The sequence below is a fragment of the Corvus hawaiiensis genome, chromosome 4 (assembly GCF_020740725.1).
Source record: "Corvus hawaiiensis isolate bCorHaw1 chromosome 4, bCorHaw1.pri.cur, whole genome shotgun sequence".
In the NCBI taxonomy this organism is placed as follows: domain Eukaryota; kingdom Metazoa; phylum Chordata; class Aves; order Passeriformes; family Corvidae; genus Corvus; species Corvus hawaiiensis.
The window spans coordinates 12175325-12199186 of record NC_063216.1 but is presented as its reverse complement, the minus strand read 5'-3'; the positions used below and the strand labels follow the sequence as shown (position 1 = coordinate 12199186).

Sequence of the window (23862 nt, the reverse complement as noted above, 5' to 3'; positions counted from 1 at the left end):
TAAAATATCACTGTTCAATCAGTGCAGGAGTGGGAGTGTATATACACTCAAGTTCTGGTCCCTAGCACTCCATCAGCTAACTGCTTGGTAAAACGTGCCCTAAATTTTGACTGTCATCCATAAAATTATTCTGAGGACTGTTTTTGGCTTCCAACCTTACTCCGGCCATGCATCAAGACAACAGTAAATCTAACTGCACAGCTCCCATTACTGCATGGAAAATACTGCATGGAAAATACTGCAGCTGCATGGTGAAACACTGATTTTGTATACACTCATGCTGCTGATTTGAATCTATTTTTAAAAAGTTGAGAGCTGGCTTGATGCTGCATCAGGTGGAGTCTGTCTGTAGGACCTGGAGCCTTATCACACATTCATGGAAGAGAAGTGACATGAAGGTGATGTGTTTCTGTCCACACCTGATCTGGAGCACATTTGTGGTGCCAGGTGACCTAGTGGTACTTGGATTCCTTACTGACAGCTGCAACCATGACCTGACTTGGCTGAACTGGAGCATCCACTTGAGCCAACCCTTCTGGGCCAATTTAAAGTATCACTGCTATTATTTATTAACTAAACAAAGTCAGAAGGTCTGCACTGCCATCCCTCAGCAGCATGTTCATTTGAGCAGGTGCTGCGTCCAAATGTCCCACCCTCCCTTCCCTTTCCCCTTGAGCTGCTACAACCCCTTATGCTCTCCCGTAGCTGCAGACCTGAAAGTATCTCATCTGCCAGAAGACTTTATGTCCCCTAGTTACATTTTGCTTTTTTATGTGTCTCAGGTTTGACATCCCACTTTGGAGTGTGAGGACACCGGGAGCAGGTAGATGGGGTGAGTGAGAGACCACGTAAACCGGATGCGCTGCCCTATGACTCTCCCATACCCTGTGACCCTCCACTACCTGGATCTCTGCCTAAAGCAGGTGACACTTCCCGGGATCCTCGGAATAGCCGAGCCCGGGTTGCTGGGGGGTTCCCTGGGGCGGGCAGGGCCCCTCACGGGATGGGGGAGGTACCGCCGGGACGGGGCAGGACAGGGCGAGGTGCGGCTGCCCCGCCTGCTCCCTCCGTGTGGACAGGGACGGGGAAGGACAGAGGAGATCCAGCGGCTGGAGAAGGAGAACGTGGGTCGAATAGAGTGGGAGCGCGTGGAGCAGAGGGAGGGGGGGCTCCCTCACCCCAGGGCAGTCCCCAGCGAACATGCTTGGGGTGGGCAGGGAAGGGAAAGGAAAGAAAGCCGAATCCCTTGTCCCTGTTCCCGTCCTTTCCTCTGTCCTTTCCCCCTGTCCCTTTGCCTGTCACTACCCTTATCCCTGTAGCAGCTCCCCACTGGCCCAATCCCTATCCCCATCCCTATCCAAATCCCTATATTTGTCCCTGTCCCTATCCCTGTCCGTATCCCCTATCCCTGTCCCTATCTCTACCCCTATACCCTATCCCTCTCTGTATCCCCTGTCCCTGCCCTATTCCTGTCCCTATTCCTATCTCTGGCTCTGTCTCCTATCCCTCTCCCTCTCAACTATCCCTATCCCTGTCTCTATCCTCTACCCCTCTCTCTCTCCTTCTCCCCATCTCTATCTCCTATCCCTATCCCTGTCTCGTAGCCCTACCCCTGGATGTCTCCCGAGCCCCGGCCCTGGCCCCGCCCCTCGTCCCCGCCCCTTCCCGCCCCTCTCTCGCCACTTTGTTGTGGCGGCGCTGGTGGCAGCAGGAGCCGCTCCGCGCACGCGCGGAGCCGCGAGCCCCCCTGCCCCCCGCTCCATCCGGGCACCCGCGCGCGCGCGCGCGCGCGCCAAAGCCGTGTCACAACTCTCTCCCCCCGGGCGGCGGATCCCGGCGCGCGCGCTCTACCAGGAAATATAGTCCCTGCCCGGCCCCGGCTCCCGGTCCGGCCCTGCTGGAGCGGCCCGCGGGGGCCGGCGAGGGGCGGCGGGGCGAGCGCGGGGCGGGGCGGGGGCGGTGGAGGGCACGCGGGGGGGCGCGCGGGCGGGGGCGCGCGGGGAGGGGCCCCCCCAGTTCGGCGGAAAGTGAGTGATGAGTCCGTGTCCCCAGCAAAGAGACGAAGAACTTGCCGTGCACACCGAGTACTTGTGTCTGCCGGTTGTCCTGCCGCTTTTCCTTAGTATTGTTGTTCTTGGTGCCGCCACTCCTTTTTTTTTTAAATTTTTTAATTAATTTTTCCTGGGTTTTTTTTTTTTTTTTGGGTTACTTTTAAAAATTATTTTCTTCCATTTTTCTGCCGAGGGAGGGGTGGCTGCCTGGCTGGCTGGCGGGTCGGTTGCAAAAAGCGAGAGAGAAAAAACAAAACCAAAACAAAAAAGCCAAAAAAGAAAAAAAAAAAGGAAAAAGAAAAGGAAAAGAAAGGCAGTGGAAAAAAAAAAAAAAGCCAAACCAAACCAAAAACCAAACCAAACAAAAAAAAAAAAACTTCACTCGGATCTGAAAGTGGCAGGAAAGTGCCTGGCAAGTTGCAGGGATGGAACTACACAGCTTGCAGGAGGCGTTAAAAGTGGAAATCCAATGTCACCAGGTAAAAAGAATGAAATGCTGAGGCAACCAGCCGTGCTCTGCCTCTGATCGGGGCTCGCAGGACCGGTGTTGCATGTTCGGCGAGAGCCTTCGTGCCGCAGCGACCAGGGGAGGGGGCGTGGGGGGGGGCGCGGCGGGGACCCCCGGCTCCCCGCCGCAATGGCGAGCACTTCCCCAAAGTACTTTTGCGGATTGTTTGGCTGAGTTTTTTGTGTGTGTGTGTGTGTTGTGGAGATGCGGAGTCAACGCTGCAGTCGGTGCTCGTGTGAGTGTGCGTGAGCGTGAGAGAGAGAGAGCGAGTGTGTGTGTGTGTGTGTGCGTGCGTGTTGGAGAGATTAGGACGAGACTTGAATATTTATGAGCTTTGCTTGAAACTGACTCGCAGTGTTTACTTGCCTCTTTGTTCCTTACCCCCCTCCCTCCCCCGTCCACACACATACATACATTTAAAAAAATCCATTAAACTTGAAACAGTTTCTAATTCCTCCTTTTTTGGGGGTGATTTTTTTTTTTTATAGAAACTAGTTGCACAGATGAAGCAAGATCCACAGGTAAATGCAGATCCTTTTTTTTTTCTCTTCTTCAGTATTTTATCCCTGCCGTAATAAGCGCAGTTGTGCTGGGACAGCAGGATGAGAAACTTTATCAGTAAGAGATCTCATTTTGTAGTCTGCACTGAGCTTTCTTGCTAAGGAGGGTGTTTTGTGTGCATGCTTCCGTACGGCTTCGGTGGAATGGTTTTGCCTTTGAACAATTTTTAGCTCGCAAGTTTATTCATTACAGGGGTTACTTTGCACTTTGCCTTTAATATGCGTCTTGTTGCCGTTTTTGCAGAACGGGGATCTTAAGAAACAAATCCATGAAAGGCAATCAAGAATAACAGCTCTTAATGAGAAACAAGTAAGGAACAGATCGATTCAGTTGTGTTTGGTTTTTCTTCTTGTTTTTACGATGCACTAGCTAAACATCCGAAAAGTGTCTGCATTAGCTGAAAAATACGGCAGGGGATATAACATCCATTTTCTTTTGCATAGAGTCAGAAAATGCATGTTTTTATAATGAGGTCGGATTCTCTGATGTCTTGCTGGGGGGAAGAATTATTTCAGTGCTAGTAGTAAAAAAATAAGCAGTAGTTAAAACATTAAAAAAAAAAAAGAGGCGTCCATTTTGAGTTGGTCGACATGTTTTAGGAATATGGAAAATTCTGTCTTGGGCTACTTTGTGCACTTCTGTGTAATGTGCAGAGCAAGAGTTGGGACGGAGGAGGCTGGAGCCCCGTTCAGAGCCATTTCTGGGTTTAATTACAAAACTGATTTTTATTGATCACTTTATTTCTTTTCTTTTTGTTTTCTTCTTCTTCTTTTCCCTCCCCATTTGCCTTTCTCTTGCCTTGGTCTGATCTGACGTGTTGGCTTTTGATTCGAGTTCACTTAGGCACTTTCACTTTTTTCAACTCTTTCCAAAAATACGAATAAAATCAGATTAACCTGTTTCAGCTGCCGGGGGGAGGGGGAGAAAAAAACCACCAAAACGGAGGAGGGAAACAAAACAAACCAGGGACCTTCCCCCCTACCTCCTCCCCTCCACGCCCCCCCCCCCCCCCCCCCCCCGCCCGCCCTTCCCAAAGTTTCTCATCGCTGTTTTTGGGCCGGGTGACCCCCGGGCCGCTGCTCTGCCCGAGAGGAGCCCGGAAGGAAAGTTTTGGTGCGGGGGGCGGCGGGGGCGCGGGCGCTCAGCACCGCGGACAGCGCCGCTCGCATTCCTTCTCGCAATCCCACTCGCCCAACTCCCCGCGCCCCTCGGCCTCTCTCCAGGCACTTCGAGCGCGGGAAAGGCAGTTGGAAAAGCCAGCGGGAGATCTGCCGGCCCAAGCCCCACTCTGCGCCCCAGGGCTGAACTTTCCGGGTCTCCCCCGGGCCCTCCGCGGCGGTGACGGGCTGCACTACTCCCCGGCCTCGAGCGCGGCTCCTCCGTTCAGCACCGGGGCTGGGGACAGCGCCCGCCAGCTCAAAGCCGCCCCCTCCCTCCGTCCCTCCCTCCCTCCCTCCCTCCCTCTCTCCGGACGAGGGGACGGGGAAAGGGGCCACGTGTGCCGATCCCCCGCTTTTCCCTGTCCCTTTTTTAAAAAAAGAATTTTTTTTTTTTGGTGTGTGTTTTGTTTTGTTTTGCTGGAGTTGTGGTTAAAGTTGCAAAGTGCCTGTGTGATGCGTGCCTGCGGGCGATGGCTGCACGCCACCCTTTTCCTCCCAGTTTATTGTAATGAGAATTTGTCTGCACTCTCAGTTTGGTAGTGGAAGCTTCCATTTTGTGAGGAAGGGGTGTTGGTTTCTCCTAACATGGAGAAAAGTCTGCGGAGTTTGCCAGTGGGGGATGGGGCCCCATTCATGCTGAACATTACCATTTTGATTGCTTTGATGCCATTTTTGGAGGGGGGAGGGGAGAGAATACCCTACTCAGCAGAGCACAAAGATGTTTAATCATTGTATAGAGTCAAATCACATACTTTCTTTTTTAAAGCAAATCTGACACTACATCATATGTAAGGGCTGTTAGTCCTTGTTTTGCAGTGTAAAACAGCAAATTGTTGACTCTAATACTACTATACTGGGTAGAAGGTTTTTTTTTTTTTTAAATAAGGTAACAGCCTTTCCTGCAACAATGCATGTTTATGTATTGTTTCTTTGATGTCAAAATAGTTTTACTGTTCTAAGTGGGTATTTGGAACATAGATTTGATCTTTTCCCCCTATATGGTAGCAACTATTTCAAGGCTGTTTAAATTTTTATGATTATAGTAAATGAGAAGCTATTTATTATATGTCATGTTGGAATTTAGATAAGGCAGAGAAACACATTTGAAAATACAGTTTGAATATTCTGATTCAGCTTGGGGAAAAAGGTTTTTGCTAAGCTTGTACAGCATATTTATGTATAATCCAAACTAACTAGTAAGCAATCGTCATATATTTATGACTTGCCATCCTCATAATCTTGTAAATAAATCTATAGACAGTGAAGTAATTAAACATAAAATAACTAAATTCTGTAAACAGCAAGTTTGGCCTAGCAGGAAACCTCCTATTTTTAGGCAGAACCCTAGATTTGTTTTACTGTTTTCAACATCCTGTGCAATAAGAGCTCATAATTAAGAGCCTGGCTGGTGGTGTGGTGTCCTCGTGCTACAGGCTGCCACCTCCAGTGGTCTACATTGAAATCTTTCTCAGGTCACAAGTGAAATGAGTTTGGAGGTCTTAGCTTGTGACCAAGTCACAAACCCATCATGTAACTGTGCAGATTTGCTATAATTAGTAGTTGCTCCTTAGGTAATGGCTTATAAATGAACTCTGCATCCTTGAGGGTATAGAGAAGGAGCACTGAGGACTCCTGAGACAACAGATGGGATAATGGTGGAGCTATTTGATGGTTTCAAGCCCTCACTTTCATGGGAACACCAGTGTAAACTTAAATAGGCAGTTCAAGTAGGGAGGTTATTTTTACATATGTATTTACATTCCGTCCTCCTTTACCCCCCCTTCCCCCCCCCCCCCCCCCCCCCGATTTGTTTAGGCACAACTAATTCATAATTCAGTAATGTATACCTTTGATTGTGCATGCACTGAATAAAAAAGAGCCTAAAATTGCATTTCAATTCAACTGTACATGTTAATGATGAAACAGTAAAACAAACAAATAAACCCCATCTACACCTGTTAGAAACATAGCTGGAGTGAGTGTTATCTCTCAGTGCCCATATTCATCACTTTTCCATTTTAGACATTGGCATTTGTGGCAATGTGTACTTTTCTTGAAAGTTACAAATGAAGACAAGAAAGAACTGAATGACAAACTCAATTTTTGAGGGAATCTTATGAAGTAGACTTTTATGCACAGCTGGATTTTAAGTTGCATCCTAATTAAGGTTCCCTGGCTAGTCATCAATGTTTCTTTTATGTTGGTGGGTTAGAGAGCTAGAGAATTTAGCATAGTTTTAATATTTTTCAGTGTCTTCAAATAAGCAATGTAGATCCATTATTTTCATTACTGGAAGGCAACAGCTTTAATCAGTTCTTAATTTGGCATCCAACTCAGAAAGACAAGTTAGAATTCTGTCACAAGTACATCCTTCGGATGCTGTAGTTTTGATTAATTGTTATCACCTTTGAGAGTGGGTTACTTCTTCTTTAACAAGATATGATGTATGAAGACTCCATTAGTTAGTCCAGTGGTTTTACACCTTCAATCTACAGCACATGCAGAGCAGCAGTAACATTTTTTATCTAAATTGTCAAGCAACAAGCACTTCTATGTAAATAAAAGAGCCATCAGGAGAGCCAGCATTGGCCTTAATAGCACAGCAGAGGTGCTCTGCTGCATGTGTTTCTTGCTCTTTATGTCCTTAAAGAGTTGTTAAGGGTATTTTACTTCTAGAAAGTTAATTATTTATTAATTAATATTATTAATTAATAAATCAGGATAAACAAATAAACAAATCTTTAACCTCCATTGGAAGTTCCTTGTTACTTGTTCCTACTTGCTGATCTAAGAGTTAGGTGGCAAGCCAGGTCTTAAAAATTAACAATGAGCATGTGTGGGCCACAATATTTTTGATTGTGATGATCTCTGAATTCAGACAGCCTGTCTTGGAGCACAGTAATAAAATATGCCTTCCTGAAAGACATTATGCCATTCACTTGTGCACTGCCTCATTTCTTTACCATAATTTACTATCTATGCAGAAAATCAACATTAGTTTCAGGCAGACTCTCCCAGCCTGTGTTATTGCTGGTTCAGGGTTTTTTTGGGTAGTATATCTGAAATTAAATCTGACTGTATTTTGCCTGTGATGGTCACCAGCAAAACCTGTTTGTGGAAAGTGTTAGACTTCTTAAAATTCAAGTACAGTTCTTGTGCAAGTTGTTGGAGATGGTTTAACTCAAGACATCTCATTGTGCTGCTGTTGTCTCTTTGTTTTGGGGAAGAGAAGGAAGTGGGTTTTGTGTTTGTTGAAGTTCGTATTGGGCTGTGCCTGGAAATGGCAGCATTGTTTACATGAGTTAAAGAGTAAATTATTGATATTGCCAGAATAGGGAAAAATAAGGGTTATAAGCTTCAGTGAAAACTCAGGTAAAATCTGAAAGGCATTTCCAGATTGAGGTCAAGCTGATGTCAAACTCTGACCCAAGGTATGCACAGCCCTCCCTATTGCTGTGACAAGAACTGCATCCATGTCTGGCTCTAGATTTCAGGGGAGGCAGTGTGATGAGCTCCCAGGTGGAGTATTAAACTTTTCTGTCACTGCACTGAGTCTATAAACACAAAGACAACAGGTATTAAATATCAGCTTGACTTTGCCATTCTTCTGCACATTGAAGTCCTGCTGACGTTGCTGGGAATCCTGAACAATTGCAAAATAAAATGAACTGGATCAGAGTAAAGATTAGTTCTGGATTGTAGTTCAGAAAGCTTCAGTTCCTTTTTTTTCTTTTTCTAATTGCAAAATCAGGTGGCAATGTATTGCTTGTTTTGCCATCTGCAGAAAGAGGGAAAAAACTAGAGAAGGATTTACCTTCAGGTCCTTGGAGGAGAAGCTTAGGAATGTAGTTTGCATAATGACAATCCTAGCATTCTGTTTGTGCTTTCAGTAACAGCATATTGAGATTCCCTGTTCATATTGAAGAAAAAGGGTAATAAAGGACATTTTCATGGAGGAATGGAAATACGGCTTTCAGCCTGCCATTGGGTTGCCCTTATAAGATCCATGGAATTTGCACATCCATAACAAAAATGTGTCCTAGAACCCCATTTTGTTTGATAGCTGCTGGACTGGCATGGGAAATGCTATTTCATTCCAGCATTTTTCTTTGACTGTACACTTTTCTGTACTCGTACAGTATCACTTGGCAGGGCTAAGAGTTGAAAAGAGAATGTTACATTCATTCTAACTATTTTAAATAGTTCACTTTGATATTTTAGCCACTTAAAACACCTGCTGTCAGAACAGTACAATTGATTTCAATTAACTTTGAATTTCTTCAATAAGATGACTCTTATAATAACTCTAGTAATCCCATGATGCCTCATTAGAGGAGCTGGCTATGATGATTATCCCTGTGATTTAGCAATTTTTTCCTTACTATGCCTTTGTCTCTTCAGAAAAAGAAATTACGCCAACAATACCTTTTAATTTCAGTTCTGGTTTTACACTAACAACACTTGCTACCTGTTACACACTGTAAAATACCTAATTTATACTTGCAGCAAACAGGTATTTGTTCAGATATACATAATCCTTTAGTAGGGGGACTCTTTTAAAGAAACTTTAGTTCTATGTAGGAACTCTGCGTCTTGGAGTTAGAATTTTTTAAAATTTTTCAGTAGATACTTGGGCAGTGGTTAAGTGGTGCTTCTGCAGGAGTCTTTGTCAGGAGCTCTGGTTTGATGGAATCAAATCTCCACTGGTTCATGCCATGTGTGTGGCTCATCCAGAACAGTATGTCATGGCAGATGTTTAAACCAGTTCATCTTGTTTCAGGATCCGGTGCACAGACTCCTTGTATCTATGGAAGAAAGGGGAATGTCTCCTTTCCATAGAATGATGCTAGAGAAGGGTTTTGAATGGTGGTTTTAAATGACATTTCCGTGGGATACTGCATCAGACTTCTCCTATGTTCAAGCAGAGAAAATCCCTTTTCATCTCATTGTAGATTTGATTTTCAAGTTGAAAGCATGAAGGCATATAATGACATGTTCATACAAAGTTACTTTTAATTTTTCTCTCTATGCCTTTCTCTTTGTGATCAAAGATAAATTTTTGTACTTGATTGTAAAATGATACCTCTCTTTTCCCTCCACCCCAAAACAAAAATCTGAAGCACCAACAAAATTTTTAAGCAATAGAGTTAAAGGGTAGAAATTTGCAAATTGATAAGACAAGGCCATGGTAAATGGTGTATGTGTGGCCATGATGTCAAGGAGGGCAACTGGTACAGGCAGAAGAGTTGGAGGTAAGGGAAGTATGAAAACAGGCTGCAAGTTTAAGATAAGAACAAAGAAGAACATAAAAACCCCAGAATTGGATTAACTAAAATGCAAATTTGTCATTCTGCTATTAGACAGTTATTTCAGTGTAACAGACTCATGTTTGGTCTATCCAATCCTCATCACACACTTCTCTTATATGTCTGTATATACATGTATTTTATATATTTTTTAAAGTTTTTTATTTTTTTAAACTTTAGGTGGTACTACTATTTTATTTGTAATTGTTCTTCTTGAGTCAAAATGTACTTTGTGAAAAATGTTTTCTCCCCCACCCCTCTCTTTTTTGAATCAACTGCTTATTGTTATGCAGTAGCAATTTCCAGAGTGTCATATGAAATTGCTGATGCAGCTTAGTTCTCGCTCCAACCTGCAACTGCCAATAGTAAGCATCTATTGAAATCTAATATGTACCACAGGGCTTTATGCACATGTACAGGCAGACCCTTCTGATTAATAGACAGAGGACTAGGAAATAGGAGCATGTATTTTTCTTTTTTAACCCATGGAGAACTTAAATATATGTTCAAGTTTAAACTATGAAACAGTCCTTTGACTGAATTAAGGTAAATCAGAGGACTGACCGTAAGTGCAGCTGCAGTAAAATCAAAACAATAAGTACTTGAGAACTCTGTAGATATCATGGGTGGTGTTAATTTAGGCTTTTGAGAGGCAATCTTATTTTCAGAGTTGTAATTCAGGTTTAGGAGCCTGGGCACTGAGGCTCTGGCCAGAACAGTGTGTTCACTTGAAGGTTGGTCTGATTGCTTGTGTTTAATTGAGAGAAGCATATAATTGGCCTTGAAACAGAAGTTAAATCTATATTGTGTATAAGTTATTTTCGTTTCCACGTTGATTTAGCTTGATCCTGTTTGTACTTTGTGATGTAGCTTACCTCTTATCCAGGAAGAAGGAGTGGAATTGCCTTTCTGCGCAAGTCAGCTATCAATGAGAAATCTTTCAAGGTTGCAGAAAGTGAAATTGTATATTACATTTCGAATAATTGAGTCAAGTGAGAATCATTGATACTTTTGACATGCAGCAGAGATTAACCTGCATTTTCTGTAATATTCTGTTTTTCTAAAGCACTTCAAATCAGCTAAGAGTGCCTAAAGATTTATTGGTGAGTCAAAGCTTTTCTAAGAATGAGGAGGAGAGAAGCTCCCATTCTCAGAAATTTACAGTGTCTCTGTGTATAAATGTGCTTCTCTGTGTGTGTGTGTGGTTGGGTGTGAGCATAAGGTCTTTCTCTTTGATATCATTCAGGCAGAAAGCCAATATGCGCATGTAAATGAGCCTGAAAATGTAATTAAAAATAAATACATACTGGAGACTGCAATACAGAATTTAGTATGAGATGCAGGTTACAAAGTGACAAGTAAGATTTCTTATATAATCACTGATACTAACTCTCATCTGTTATTTATGCATCTTGTGTGTTATTAAGTGCCAAACAGATAAATGCTGAAATTATTTCTTTAGATATCATTTCACCACGATGACTGAAAGCAAAGTACATCTTTCCCATTCTCTTCCCTTCAACCAAAACAAAAGCCAAAATACACCTACTATGCAAGTGTTACTACGGAGAGTAAAAGTATTTTACATAAAGTCAGATAAAGACCTATTTGATAACATATCTTTCCTGGCAATAAAATGCGACAAAATAGATTACTTGTGAATATATTAGATCAAGGAAATTCTGCAAATCATTAACACGCATCTAGGAACTTGTATACAGATGGAAAAATAGAAGGATTGCCAGGGGAAAGACATAAACAATTTTGTCCTTTATTTCAGTGTAGATAACAAAGGTTCTTACATAAAAGCCTATATGAGAGGCACCTCAGAAACTCCAAACTTTAGTCAAGAAGCCAATTTTCTTTGCTTAAAAATATTTTCTAAAAGTTAGGTCACAGTGCTGGGTGCAGAAGCTAATGTTTCTGCTCTCCAGCTTAGGGAAAAACTACTTGGAAAAGCATTTATTTTGCATTTAAAAATGCAAGTGGAGTCTAGATGCATTTCTGTCAACAGCTCCACAGCCCATAAATGTATACAACCTAAGCCAGTGCCTTATTTACATTATTTTATTAACATTCTTTGCTGAGTGGGCTTGAATGGAACGTAATCTCTCATAGAGAGGATCTAATTATAAACACAAGGGACAGAACCAAATAAGCAGTCTTTAAAGGGAAAAGAGTCTGGCAGCTTTGTTTAAAGTGTCCTTTAATGAACTTCTTTAGCAGCTTGTATCTTAGCAACACGTTTTATTACATACCAGTGCGGGAGAAGCAGTTTGCAGATGGAGTTGCACACAGTAATTTATTTCCCCTTTTTTTCTCTTTCTTTTTTTTCTCCTCTGTGGTGACTCAACTGGAATGTGCAGTGTAGCTTTTCTAACACTGATAGCTCACTTGAAATCCCTGATTGGTTCATTTGTATCTGTTCTGTTTTGTTAGTTGATGAAAAAGGCATTTATTGTGGTAAATGCATAGTGCTTTTGCATGCTCTTAGAAATTCAGATATGACTGTTTTAAATAGGCATGGATTTAAATGGAAAACAACCCCAGCTTTTTTCACTGCACTTTTGTTCCATGGATGTGCTGCACTCAGCATCGTCCTCATTGCACACACCGATGAGTTTCCAGATTTGAAGGTTATTTACTCTTCATGTTACATGGAGTTGTTTTAATCTCTCATCTTTCACCCCTCCAAAACTAATTTGAATATAGGAGTGACAGAAGCATTTGCAATCTTCTTTTTTGTCTTCTTAGACAAAACTTGTCACTTAAACTGCAAATATATTTTATAAAAGCTGCTGTTTCAAAAACCAGTTGAAATTCTGCACTACTGTCCCTCCTTCAAATGACCTACAGGGCTTATCTTTGTTGAAAGAAATACTTTTTGTTCTCTCCACTACTAATTGCAGACCAAGTTCTCCTCATATGTTTTGAGTGAAAGAGTGAGTAGCTTTTTTCAATAGGGTCTTTGGAGGAATATGCTATTATTGAAGATGAGTATGAGCAATACAATCTAGACTTCATTATTTTTTTCTTATAAATTAAAGGGGAAAAATGCCTTTAATGAGCAAACTAAATACTATTCAGCTCAATTTACATTTTCTGCTGGCTAGGCAGGTGTAAGTCCAGAAATATATTTCCCTGGAGTTCACTGGAGTTACCCAGAGTTTGCACTGGTGTGATAAAAATCAGAATATTACCAGAGGGAGAAAAGCAGGTGAGGAGGGGAGAGGGTAGATGAAGGCAGTCCAGAGTGTTAGGAGAACCCACAGAAGATGGAGATTGTTGGCTTAAAGATTCTGCTCTTGGGGATGGCTTCATTAAACTTCAGTTAAGAGCTAATATATTAGGGGTTGATATTAAAAAGAAAAAACCCATCCATTTCATAAAGCCCATTGATATTTGCAAGTAGACAGGAGAAGGTTTTTGAAAGAGATGGAATTGTTCCTTTACTTAACATTACTGAAATGTAAATGCATTTCCATTCACTGGCAAACTATTACATTTCTTGAGTCCTTAGTTCAAAAAAACTATTTCCTTTCACTCCAAAATATGGATGATCTCTCCAGTTTTCTGGTTTCAGTATGTCAGGTGACAGCCTGCCTGTTACCCGTTTTGGATCTGCAATACTCAGCCTTAGTAGCAGCATAAAGAAGTCCTTTGAACTTTAAAGCAGTAAAAGAGGTAAAGAATGGAGAGGTAAAGGATACAGTCCCACTCCACTTTAAACCATGGTGATACTGGTTTTAAAACAGAAGGATGTCCTCTGGAACCAAAAGTGATTCAGTTGTCGTGTGATTAACTTAATTTTTTCTTTAACAATTCAGCCCACTATTTATTAACTCAATTTGGATTGAAAAAACTCTAAGATGGGGGAATGCACTGGGATCTTGCACAATCACCAGGGTTAATGATGACAGTCCAAACTGTCGAACAAGCTAAATCATGAAATTTGCAATATTGCTAGACAAAGGCTTATATGTTTTTCTGCAGCTGTATTGGCCCTAACAAAAGCGACCTGCCGTTACTGGAACAATTCATATCCTGTCATGAGAAATAGTATTTATGCCAGGCACAGCATTTGAACACCATGTCTTAGGTTAATTTTTTTTAATGGGACAGAGCTGGGAATATTTAAGTGAGGTATAAAAACAAGAGTCTTAACATACTAAGAAATTTCATTCAGAAATGTTGCAGTAAGAGAGAACAAAATGAAGAACTTAATTATTTTCTGAAACATTTAGGAAGGAATTAGGAACCTGTGTATCAGATTGACTAAAACAAATCAGCAAGATTCAGTGGTTCATTTTTCCTTCCATAAAGGAAAAAAATACAGGTTTTTTTTCAGAAGCACAAACATTTCCAGAAACTTCTTTAACCCTCTGAGTGCTAGCACTGTACCTCATTACAGAAATACTTTTAGTAAAGGAAACTTAAAGGAACTTCCATCCCCAGATGAAGCAAAGACTCATTTATAAATAATGAGAGCAGGAACAATAGAAAGTTGAGTACATTCTGCATGAATAATATAAGTGAGGATTGTGAAAAGCCTATGATTTTTGTATGCCAAACTCAGTTTGGAAGTGCAGCATTCAGCTGATTTTTTTGATATTGGAGAGTCATCCCTTCTCCCCACCATTTGTATTTGCAAACAGACACACACAGAGGCCTAGCACTGATGATTAAAGAGGGGAGGCATCAGCAGCTCCTAGAGGTGATGTTGAGACTCAGGTGTAAATTCATAAAACTGGTGGAAGTTGAGTTGAGATCTAGGCCACCACTGAGCCTGAGGTAGGTGGAGGAAAGGTGGAAGACTTGTTTTAAGAATACAGTCTGAGCTTCAGTCTGTATCCTTGGCTGGGAGGCCGATTCTGTTTGCATTTCTGCATTTTTAAGTCAGAGAGTTTATGAGGCCTTCAATATGAACTCCTATTTCTGGCATCTTTAGATAGATTATTTTTATTTATGAGACTATATCTCGATTTAAGTTCTGGTTTTCAGGCCATTTGGTTGAAAAATTTTGGCTGTAGTTGGTTATTTTAACTTTTTTTCCTCTTGCACTTTCTTAATTAAAGTCATTCTCCTAAATAGCTGAAGCTCTTTGGGTCTGGGTCTGTCTTTGTCCTGTGTGTATTTAGGGTTTGGCTTAATGAGATTCTCCTCCAGGATTCACAGACCATAAGGTAATGCAAACAGTGAAGGCAGTAGTAGCTGACATTTTCCATACACAGTGGAAGAATAAACTTTGAAGAATCATCTTTGAGTGACTTCACCTGCTGTTACAAACACAGAGCAAGTAAGTTGGAATTTTCCTGACTTGGGCTGCCTGAGGTGGTCCATTTCACCCACTGTTATAAACTTGCTATCCTATTTTATAGGAAAATAGCATATAGTTATGAACAAGATGTTCTTTCCAACCTAAGCCATTCTGTGTTTCTATGGTTCTCTCAAAGTTGAGTTGTTTGGTTATTTTTGTTAGTTTAGTCTCTGGTTGCTCTTTGAAATTGCCACCTATTAAACTGAGTGCTGCCAAATGATAATGATATATTTTGTAAAATGATGCAATGTCCTGAAAGCTGGACGGAAATCCACTAATGTGTTTTCTAAAGATCTTTCTACTGTATGGTCCGTATTAGTTCTACTAGTGTTAGCTAGGCAAGGTGGCATGCATAAGCTCTATCCATAATTACAATTTCTGATATTCTTATATTTTGCTTCAGTGTTTGGGGGAAAAAAAAAAAAAGAAAGAAAAGGTCTGACATCTGTCATGTTAAGAGTTTGTAGTTTCGTTTGGTTCAGTTGAGGTGGGCCTGTTTATACTTCCCAAAAATCTGGGCCAGGTGGACTTAAGTTCCCTCACCATCCCCAAACTACAAAATTGGCCAATCACTGATATATTTGTCTTGATCTCCCAGGTTCTTCCTCTTTCATTAAGCTGGCTTCAGTTTAGCTTAGCATCAGCCACTGGTTTGCTGATGGTCTTTCTCTAAAAGCTGTGGCTAAATCTTTAGATTTTGGTATAAAAAAATAGCTTTAAAAATGTTATTCCAGAACGAAGTCTGAATAATAACTGGCTGAAAAATTGCCACATATTTACTTAATGGTTCACTGTTTCTTGAAAAAGATCTTTTGATCATCAGATAGTTATGTATTCATCAGCTGGGCTGTTCCAACCTATCATGTAAATACAGAAAGTTTTCAAAATGCAGAGTTCTCAGCAGATTAGACACGTATGTGACCTGGTGTTTATTAAAGTGCAGTTTCTTGACATGACTGAACTCAGCACTCCTATAGTCTGTTATTATCCACTGAAGGAATTTTACCTTCTCTGGTTAAGGATCCACTAGGTAGGTGCAATTTCTTCCAAGTTCTTACACTATGTTCAACTTAGAAAATCTTGAAATTGGTGACTTCTATGGGAATTTGATTTGCTATGTTGAATGTGCAATGAATCAACCTTAAACAAAAATGATCTGGTTGCTTTACATGCCTGTCCAATGTTGTTCTGAGGGAACTGACTGTTGTCTGAGAGCATCCCAAATTTTTTTTAGTGGAAATGGCTTAGAAGACAAAGTAGACACAGGGATTTATGTTTCAAGGGTCAGATTCTGTCAAACACAAGGGTGTTGGCACCCTTTCTTTTTAAAGAGAAAAATCCCCTCCGCCTGGTAGAAGAGGTGTACAGTGTATACAGAGATCTAAACACACAAAGAGCATGAGAAAAGAAATTTGAAAATTTTGAAAAGAAATCTAGGAACAAAGGCATTAAAGTTGAAACTTACAGGTTCTTTGTGAACACAGCAGGGAGGTCCCAGTATTTGGATGAGAAATAAGGAGGGATAGGTCAAAGTTTGAGATGGGAAGATGATTTTCTTTCCTGATTCCCAGCAAAGTAGAGGCTGTGGAGCTTCTGTGGAGGAACTGTTGGCAGGCACACTGTGACTTTATGGATGCCCACAACTGGCATAGGTCTGAGCAGTCTCCTTTTCCCACATTTCCTGATTTCCCAGGAGAAATAGAAGAGAACGTTTTAAGATTTATTAGCTAATGATGATAGGCAGGAATCCTCTTCTGCAAGTTTGATGCTAGAAGGGGTGTTAAGATGAGGATTGATATTCCTGTGCACACTTTTCACTCTTTCTTTGTTTATTTGCTTGAAGTTGATACAGTCTTTCATGGAACAAGCTTTTGCTGAATGTGTACCCAGGAAGTGTGCAGGAAGCTGAATTTTAATGTGATTCAAATCAGTAATGTCAAAATGCCAATCAGTAATATCAAATCAGTAGTTGTCAAAATGCTGTGCATTTTTATTTCTCTAGGCTAATAAACTACATCTATTTTTAATTACCAGCTATAACTGGAGGTGTGATTGGTTTTCCTCTACTGGAGTGTCATTACTAGCATTTCTGTATTCAGTTGTCCATGTTAAAATGTTTGAATAAACCTCTGTTTAGAGTGACAATGTCCCACCTCAGAGTGGTAATTTCAAGCTCAATAATTTAAATATTGAAATAACTTACTTTTAACTCCCAGAACGGATGCATCACTTTGCTTCCCTCACTTGTGTTCCAGGAGGTGTAACATAAAGCTGATCTAGCAAAATGCATGAGGGAACCTCTCTTTCTGTTTGTTTAGGTAGGTAAACCCAGCTCAGCTGGGCAAGGAGGAAAATACAAATTGCTGAGAGATGGTGGCATCTAATGCAGTCACTTCCTTAGGACTAAGATGATCTGTTTTTAGTGTGGATGTTCATAATGCTCTCCAAGTAGGACAGGTAGTTGTACAGTGAGAACTGAGCTTCTGCCAGTCACTGGTAGCTGTACTGGCTTCTCTCTGGCTTCTGTCTTTTGCTGTGTGCCTTTGGCTCCTTCACCCTGAAGGATTTTTAGATTGAAACACAAAGAGACTCTTTCTTTGGTCTTTTGGAGTTCATAGGAGGGTAGTGGTTATGCCACTATGCAGTGCAGTGGAAGGTCTGGAGAGCAGAACAGTGGGTGCCGAGAACACTGTACCCATCCCAAAGGTTCAGGCTAACCATCCCATGTCTAATCCCAAGGACTGAATGGCTGTTATTGTGTGGAACGTTACATGTTCTCCAGAAGTGTGCTCTGCTGTTGAGTTTAATCCCAACATAATCCACTTGGTCCACTCCTGAATTACTTTGCACTGTGATAGAAAGTATAGGATCTGCCTTCATCAAGTCACAGGGTGATCTGCTTCAGAAATAAGCTCTTGACTTGAAAGCAGTGATTAATGTGGATTTACCCAGTATGTGTTCCTTGCTGGTGGGTTCCTCTGATAAGCACTACTCAACTCTGGCCATTCTGTTTTAATAATGATATCCCAGGCCATGAACGGAGGAGAGGGAGGAAGGCAGTTTCCGTGCTTGTGGGCATGGGTATATCAACTGTATTCCTCCGTATTCTGCATAATGAGAATGAAGAACCCACCCCTAATATCTTTTCCCACATTATTCTAATCCTTAAGATCTGGGCCATTTCAGGTCTAATGGAATTCTGGAATCCTACTTAATGCTTTTATTTTTTTATTTCAGATATAAGACCTACCTCCCACTATGGCTGGGAACAGGGTCCCTCAAGGTGAAAGTCTCTTCCATGGCATTATAGTATTTTGGGTTGCAGTCTGCACTTAATTTGCCTGTGTTAATAGAAGTTCGTGTCCATTGATTTTGATATCTTGCTTGGATAGAACATTAGAGGGGCATTTTTGAACTTCTTATATTTCTTAAGAAAATACTACTACTTCCCTTTTTCAGTAGGAATTATTGCCTCTCCTTTCAGATTCCTAATGTTTGTAGTATTATCCAGTACACAAGACCCAAAAAAATCAATGGTGTTCATAAACACAGTTGAAACTTACTTGTCTTAGTTTACTCTGAATGTTTTGCTCACTATAGAAAAGTCAGCAAGTATAATTGAAAGAGAGCATAGTAGTGCCGTTTTTAAATGTTAAATAATATTGGCTGTTATGAAACAAGGGAACAACTGAGTGGTCTTGCAATATTCTCTTTAAAAAGCCAGTAGCATTCTTTCATCCAGAACTTTACCACTGCTGACCTTCAGTACTACAAGGAGCTGTGTAGCAGCCAGGTAGGTGAGCAAAATGCCAATGGTGCTTCCTCTCACCAGGCTGGGTTCGGTTGTGACCTAATGGTTAGGTTGCACAGGTTGGGTTGTGACCTAATGGTACAGGGTTTGTGCTGTGAGCAGCAGGGGAGGGAGGATTCTGCCCTGCTGCGGAGCTGCCTCCAGCATGGGGGCCCAGCACAGGAAGGATATGGAGCTGTTGGAGCAAGTCCAGAGAAGGCACCAAGATGATCAGCGGGCTGGAGCAGCTCTGCTTTGAGGAAAGGCTGAGAAAACTGGGATTCCTCAGCCTGGAGAATAGAAGCTGTGGGGTTACTCAATTGTGGACTTCCACCTGAAGGGAACCTGCAAGAAAGATGCAAAGAGACTACAAGGGCCTGGTGTGACAGGACAAGGGGGATTGGCTTCAAACTGACAGAGAGTAGGTTTAGATTAGATGTTAGGAAGAAATTCTTGGCTGTGAGGGTGGTGAGGCCCTGGCACAGGTTGCCCAGAGAACCTCTGGCTGCCCCATTCCTGGAAGTGCTACAGGCCAACTTGGACGGGGCTTGGAGCAGCCTGGGATAGTGGAAGGTGTCCCTGCCCATAGGAGAGGATGGGACAAGATGATCTTTAAGGTTCCTTCCAACTCAAACCATTCTGTGCTTCTATGATAATAAAATGACTGGTTTTTACCCAGCAATTCCTCAGTTGCTGCAGGTATAGCTGATCTTATACAATTCTCACCTGGCACACAGCCATAATTTCCTGCTGTCAGCATGTTTTTCAATGGCATGACACTCTTTCTCCAGAGTGAAGAGTCTGCATAGAAACACATGGCTACATCACAGAATTAATGGAGAACTGTGGATGCCGACAGATTAGTGTGTAGTGGGGTTCTTGTGGAGTAACAAACATTTATTTAAAACTTAGGAGGTACAAGGTGTGTAAAGGTAAAGTGGTCCTCTTACTACAACTACAGTAGGAATGAAGGCTGGACATTGTGTTAGTCTCAAAGTGACAAGAAGAATGAGGTTCTGGAACAACTTTCCAATAGAGAAAGTGGAAGCAAATGACCAGATTATTCATTATCCAGGGGAATCTGTGACTTGCAAAGATGTTGAGGAGCCCTGGCTGTCTGCAGGAGAAGAAAACACATAGCAGCTACTTGCTACTTGAGCCATAATGTTTGGAACTATTTCTGCAGGATACAGAAAAAAAAAGTTAAGGAATGAAAGGGTAGCTGAACATATTGGCCAATCTCTATTTATGTGGGGAGCCACTTCCAGCTGTCATAAAGTTCTTGATGTACAGATGTTTTTGTCATACTAAGAAATTGATTTCAAAATTATTTTCTGTTCTAGTTCTTACGGCATCAGTCATAGGAGTGTTTTTATAATAAGTTGAATACAGAGACTTTCAAAGCACAGATTGCTCAGTTTGTAGGACAGAGTTGTTATTTCACAGTAAAGCAGACTCCTTCTGGTACTTCATTTTTCCTTGGGATTGTGGTACCTGAAAGAGCCATGAGGAGCCATGAAACACCTGAAGAGCCATGAAAGATTTTTTTCGGAGTGCAGTGCTGCACTCAGATACAGGCTCATAAGGAGAGGACTCCCTACATGGAGATGGAGGTGACAGTGTGAGTTCTGACACTGGTATTTCTTTTTTAGCTGCCAGGAAGCACCAGAAGATGGCATGGTTTGTACAGATGCGTGCTGGAAAGTGAATGAGTGAGCTTGTGAAACTGCTATTAATAATCTTGGGTAGAGTGTTTAACACTGTCATAAAGAAAAGCAGCAACATGCAGTATTTTAATCCTTATTTCTTCTTTCTGCCAGTAAGGGACAGAAGTAAAGTCCAAGTTACCCGTCTGTGTATCTGTCTGTCTGTTTATCTATCTATCTGTCTGTCTATCTATCCTTCTTTGAGTTCGGATGGCAAAGAAAATGGGAGGGGAAAAGTTAAAAGAAAGCAAGTGTGATGTAATCTTGGTGCAACATACACTGAAAGGTCAGCCTGACAAAAAGGAGTATTGATGGTAACTGAAAAAGATGACACCTTCCCTCAATAATTTTGATGAAAAATTTTCTTTATCTTCTCTGTGTCTGTAGGTTCAAGCCTGAGAGTCTAGACTTATCCCTTTTACTTTCCTGTTCTCCCCTCTCAGTTCCCAGAAAAAATGTGATGAACACAGGGTATTAAGATACTGTTTTACCCTCTGAACTGGAGTGCCAGAGTCTGCTGGCTTTGGAGATTCAGGGTTTAAAGATATTTCATCTTAACATTCCTAATGTTGGAAGAAGTAGGAGTGTATTTTAAAAGCTGTGTTTGTGGGATTCTGCAGGACTCTGCCTAGCCTCCCATCATTTACTGGATCCAAAGTTTTCTTTCATGCAGGTGAAACTGGTGAAGGTTTTTATCAGTTTAATGAAAAGTGCCTCAGTGGAGTAGTGTGAGATTTTGGACTAACTGGTTAATATTTCTCTAGCCCTCCAAAAGTGTAAAGAACCACAAAAATATTAAAAAATATTTCTTAAAAATAGTACAGGGGAAGAACCTGCTGAAACTATCTCCCCTACCATAATTGTTTCAGCATGTGACATGCTTTGGCTGATAATCATAAAATCATAAAATCATATCATAGGTTGGAAAACAGCTCCAAGATTATTGAGTCCAACTTTTGACTTGTCAACACCACCATGGCATGAAGTGCCACATCCAGTCGTTTCTTGATCACTGACACTGTGTTGTAAAATTCACCAAACTATGTGGTTAGGGTTTATAGTAGACAGTTGCTTTGATTTTTGGTTTGGGATTTTTTTTTCATTGGCTATCTAGGCACTGGTACTGCCTTTTTAAGGACATGTTGAATTTAACTCTGTGACTTGGTCTTTTATGAATTTTTGAGGCAAAGAGCTTAATATAGAGACTGATTCTGATGTATGGCAGGAATAACTCTACAGAAGTTGGCAGAGTGCTGTAATGTGGAACTGCTTGTAGACTGACCACAGTATTTACAGGGGTTGGGGGTACTTGAAATTTGCTCTTTGCCATCCTGTAATCTTGTTTTTACCAGTGGGACACCTGAATCCACGAGGACATCTCAGGGATGGGTCATATTTTCTGCAGGTTTAAAATGTTGTGAAATCTATACATTTATGCTCGTGGAGAACTTGGTCAGTATGAGTAAAAGGGGGATTTTAACAGAACTCAGTTCACTTCTTTCACAGTCTGAAAGAACTGAAAGTAGGTTTGCATCAGATTTTTTTTTCTTTGTTTTTCCATCTGATTTTATTATACTAGTTAGTAGTTAGAAGTAAACATTCTGTTTCATCATTCTAGAATTTTGTATCTGTGCAGTATGATGTGAATCGCTTTGGAGGCGGGATACTTCCAAGTATAGATAGTCTATAGATGATGCAACAGAATGTAATTTTCAAGCTTAAACTCCACTAACTTCAGCAGGGGGTAGGAAATGCTGTGCTTGTATAAAGCTAACATTACAGGATTACGGTCAGAAGCTTGTAAGGAATACAGGGAATCAGGGTTTCAGTGCAGTTCTACATCTGTAGATGCCTTGTCTCTCCAGTGTGCTCATTGCTGTGTTCTTTGTGGCATAAGGAGCAGTTCTGTGAAGTGCAGTTCTGCTTAGAGAAGAGTCAGTGTATTCAGGCACACTTTTCTGGCTCAACACATCTGCATTTTGCTGTGGAACAAATGATGCAGAATTAGATTTTCAAAAGCTCTCGACAGTGTCCCAGTGTTCCTGAAAAAGCAGGCTAAGCTTCTGTTGAAACCTGTCTGTAACTACAATCCCATGTGTGTGTTGTCCCAGAAGGGACTGATCACAACAGCACCCCTGGTCCCTGTCCCCAAGTCCTTGATCAGGGAAGTTCCTGTCTTCAGGGTTGGCCTTAGTCCAGCAGCCCCTAGGGTTTTCTTGTTGGGAAGGGACAACAGATAGTAAGACAGGTGCTCATTAAAATTCAATACATTTGTAGAAACTGCCCAATGAACATATTCAGAAATGACTTTTTTGCCCAGTTACCTTCACCCTGTTCCTCTTTCCTTTTCAGATTTAGTCAGTGGTATTGTCACCAGTAAAGACAGGGCCAGATCCAAAGCCATTTCAAGTCAGTGGAAAGGTCTCTGGCATGCAGCCTGGATTTGGCTGGAGTTTGCTGGATTTCCTTACCAGTTAGACTAGTTCTCACTGCCTTCAGTGGGCTACAGATCAGTCCTTGGCAGCTGAGAGAGTATGGGTTTACAATGGGAAAATGTGTTTCCATCCGCTCTGGGAGATATTCAAATATACGAAAGAGTTTGAATTAGATTAAGAAAAGCCCCAGTGGTAAAGCCAAAGGTCAAGCAGTGACCTGGAAAGTTTCAGATGAGGGTAAAACATTGGTGCTGCAAAGCAAAGGAGAGCAATGAGGTGTTTCATCTGCTTGGGAACCTGGAGTCAGAATTAATTCTGCAAACAGGTGTTTCCAAGGCCAAGTTCTGCATGTGTGGAAATTGGATTATAATAGGTGTTGTTTTGCTTTTTTTAACAGAAATTGCAAAGTTTTTCTGTATTGTTGACCTTCAAAACATTTTAGAAACATGGCTTAGTTAAGTGAGACTACCAAAATGGTGTGGGTCTCAACTTGCAAATGCAGAGCAGGTGATATTTAGGCCTTATGTTCCTGTGGCAATTTTACTTTCTTACATACGTTGTTCTGTAAGCATAAATACTGTGAACACTAGAGTTTGATGGGTTTGTGCCTTATATTGGTGCTTAAGTAAGAGACACACTCTGGTTCAAGGTTTTGCAGAGACAGGGGCATACAAAGGTGTTCTCAAATATTAATTCTGTAGAGTCTGTTGAGAAGTCATCTGTAGTGCCTGACCTTCAGTTAGTCCAAATAGTGAACCTCACATTTTTGTGAAGCTTGCTGATAACTTAATATCCTCAGGATATTAGCCCTTCTTTCTGTCCAGTTTTTTTGAAATTGCACAGGCGGTTCAAAGTAACACACAAAGGTATTGTAAAACTGTATTTTGCATTTTAAACTGGAATTAGCACAGGATGGTAAAATTTTGAAATGGAACAGGTTTTTAATTCCCCCCTGGGGTCTGAGTAACAGTGGCAATGGAAACCCCCCCATATTGACTGGGCCGAGCACCCCAATTTCCTCCCCTCCA

The 23862-nt window shown here is 41.5% G+C and overlaps 1 protein-coding gene across 5 annotated transcripts in view; it reads left to right on the top strand.

Annotated features, from left to right (window-relative positions):
• Positions 1–2382: 2382 nt before the first annotated feature.
• The window catches only part of PHF21B (PHD finger protein 21B), a 182994-nt gene continuing 161514 nt past the window's right edge, over positions 2383–23862 (top strand). For 4 of the 5 annotated variants that reach the window (XM_048300437.1, XM_048300436.1, XM_048300435.1 and 1 more), the window contains exons 1-3: positions 2383–2530; positions 3048–3080; positions 3364–3429. In XM_048300437.1, the coding sequence (XP_048156394.1) occupies positions 2477–2530; positions 3048–3080; positions 3364–3429 (153 nt within the window). In that variant the 5' untranslated portion in view covers positions 2383–2476. The remainder of the gene's footprint in view (positions 2531–3047; positions 3081–3363; positions 3430–23862) is intronic. The other variant, XM_048300438.1, reaches the window with a different exon arrangement.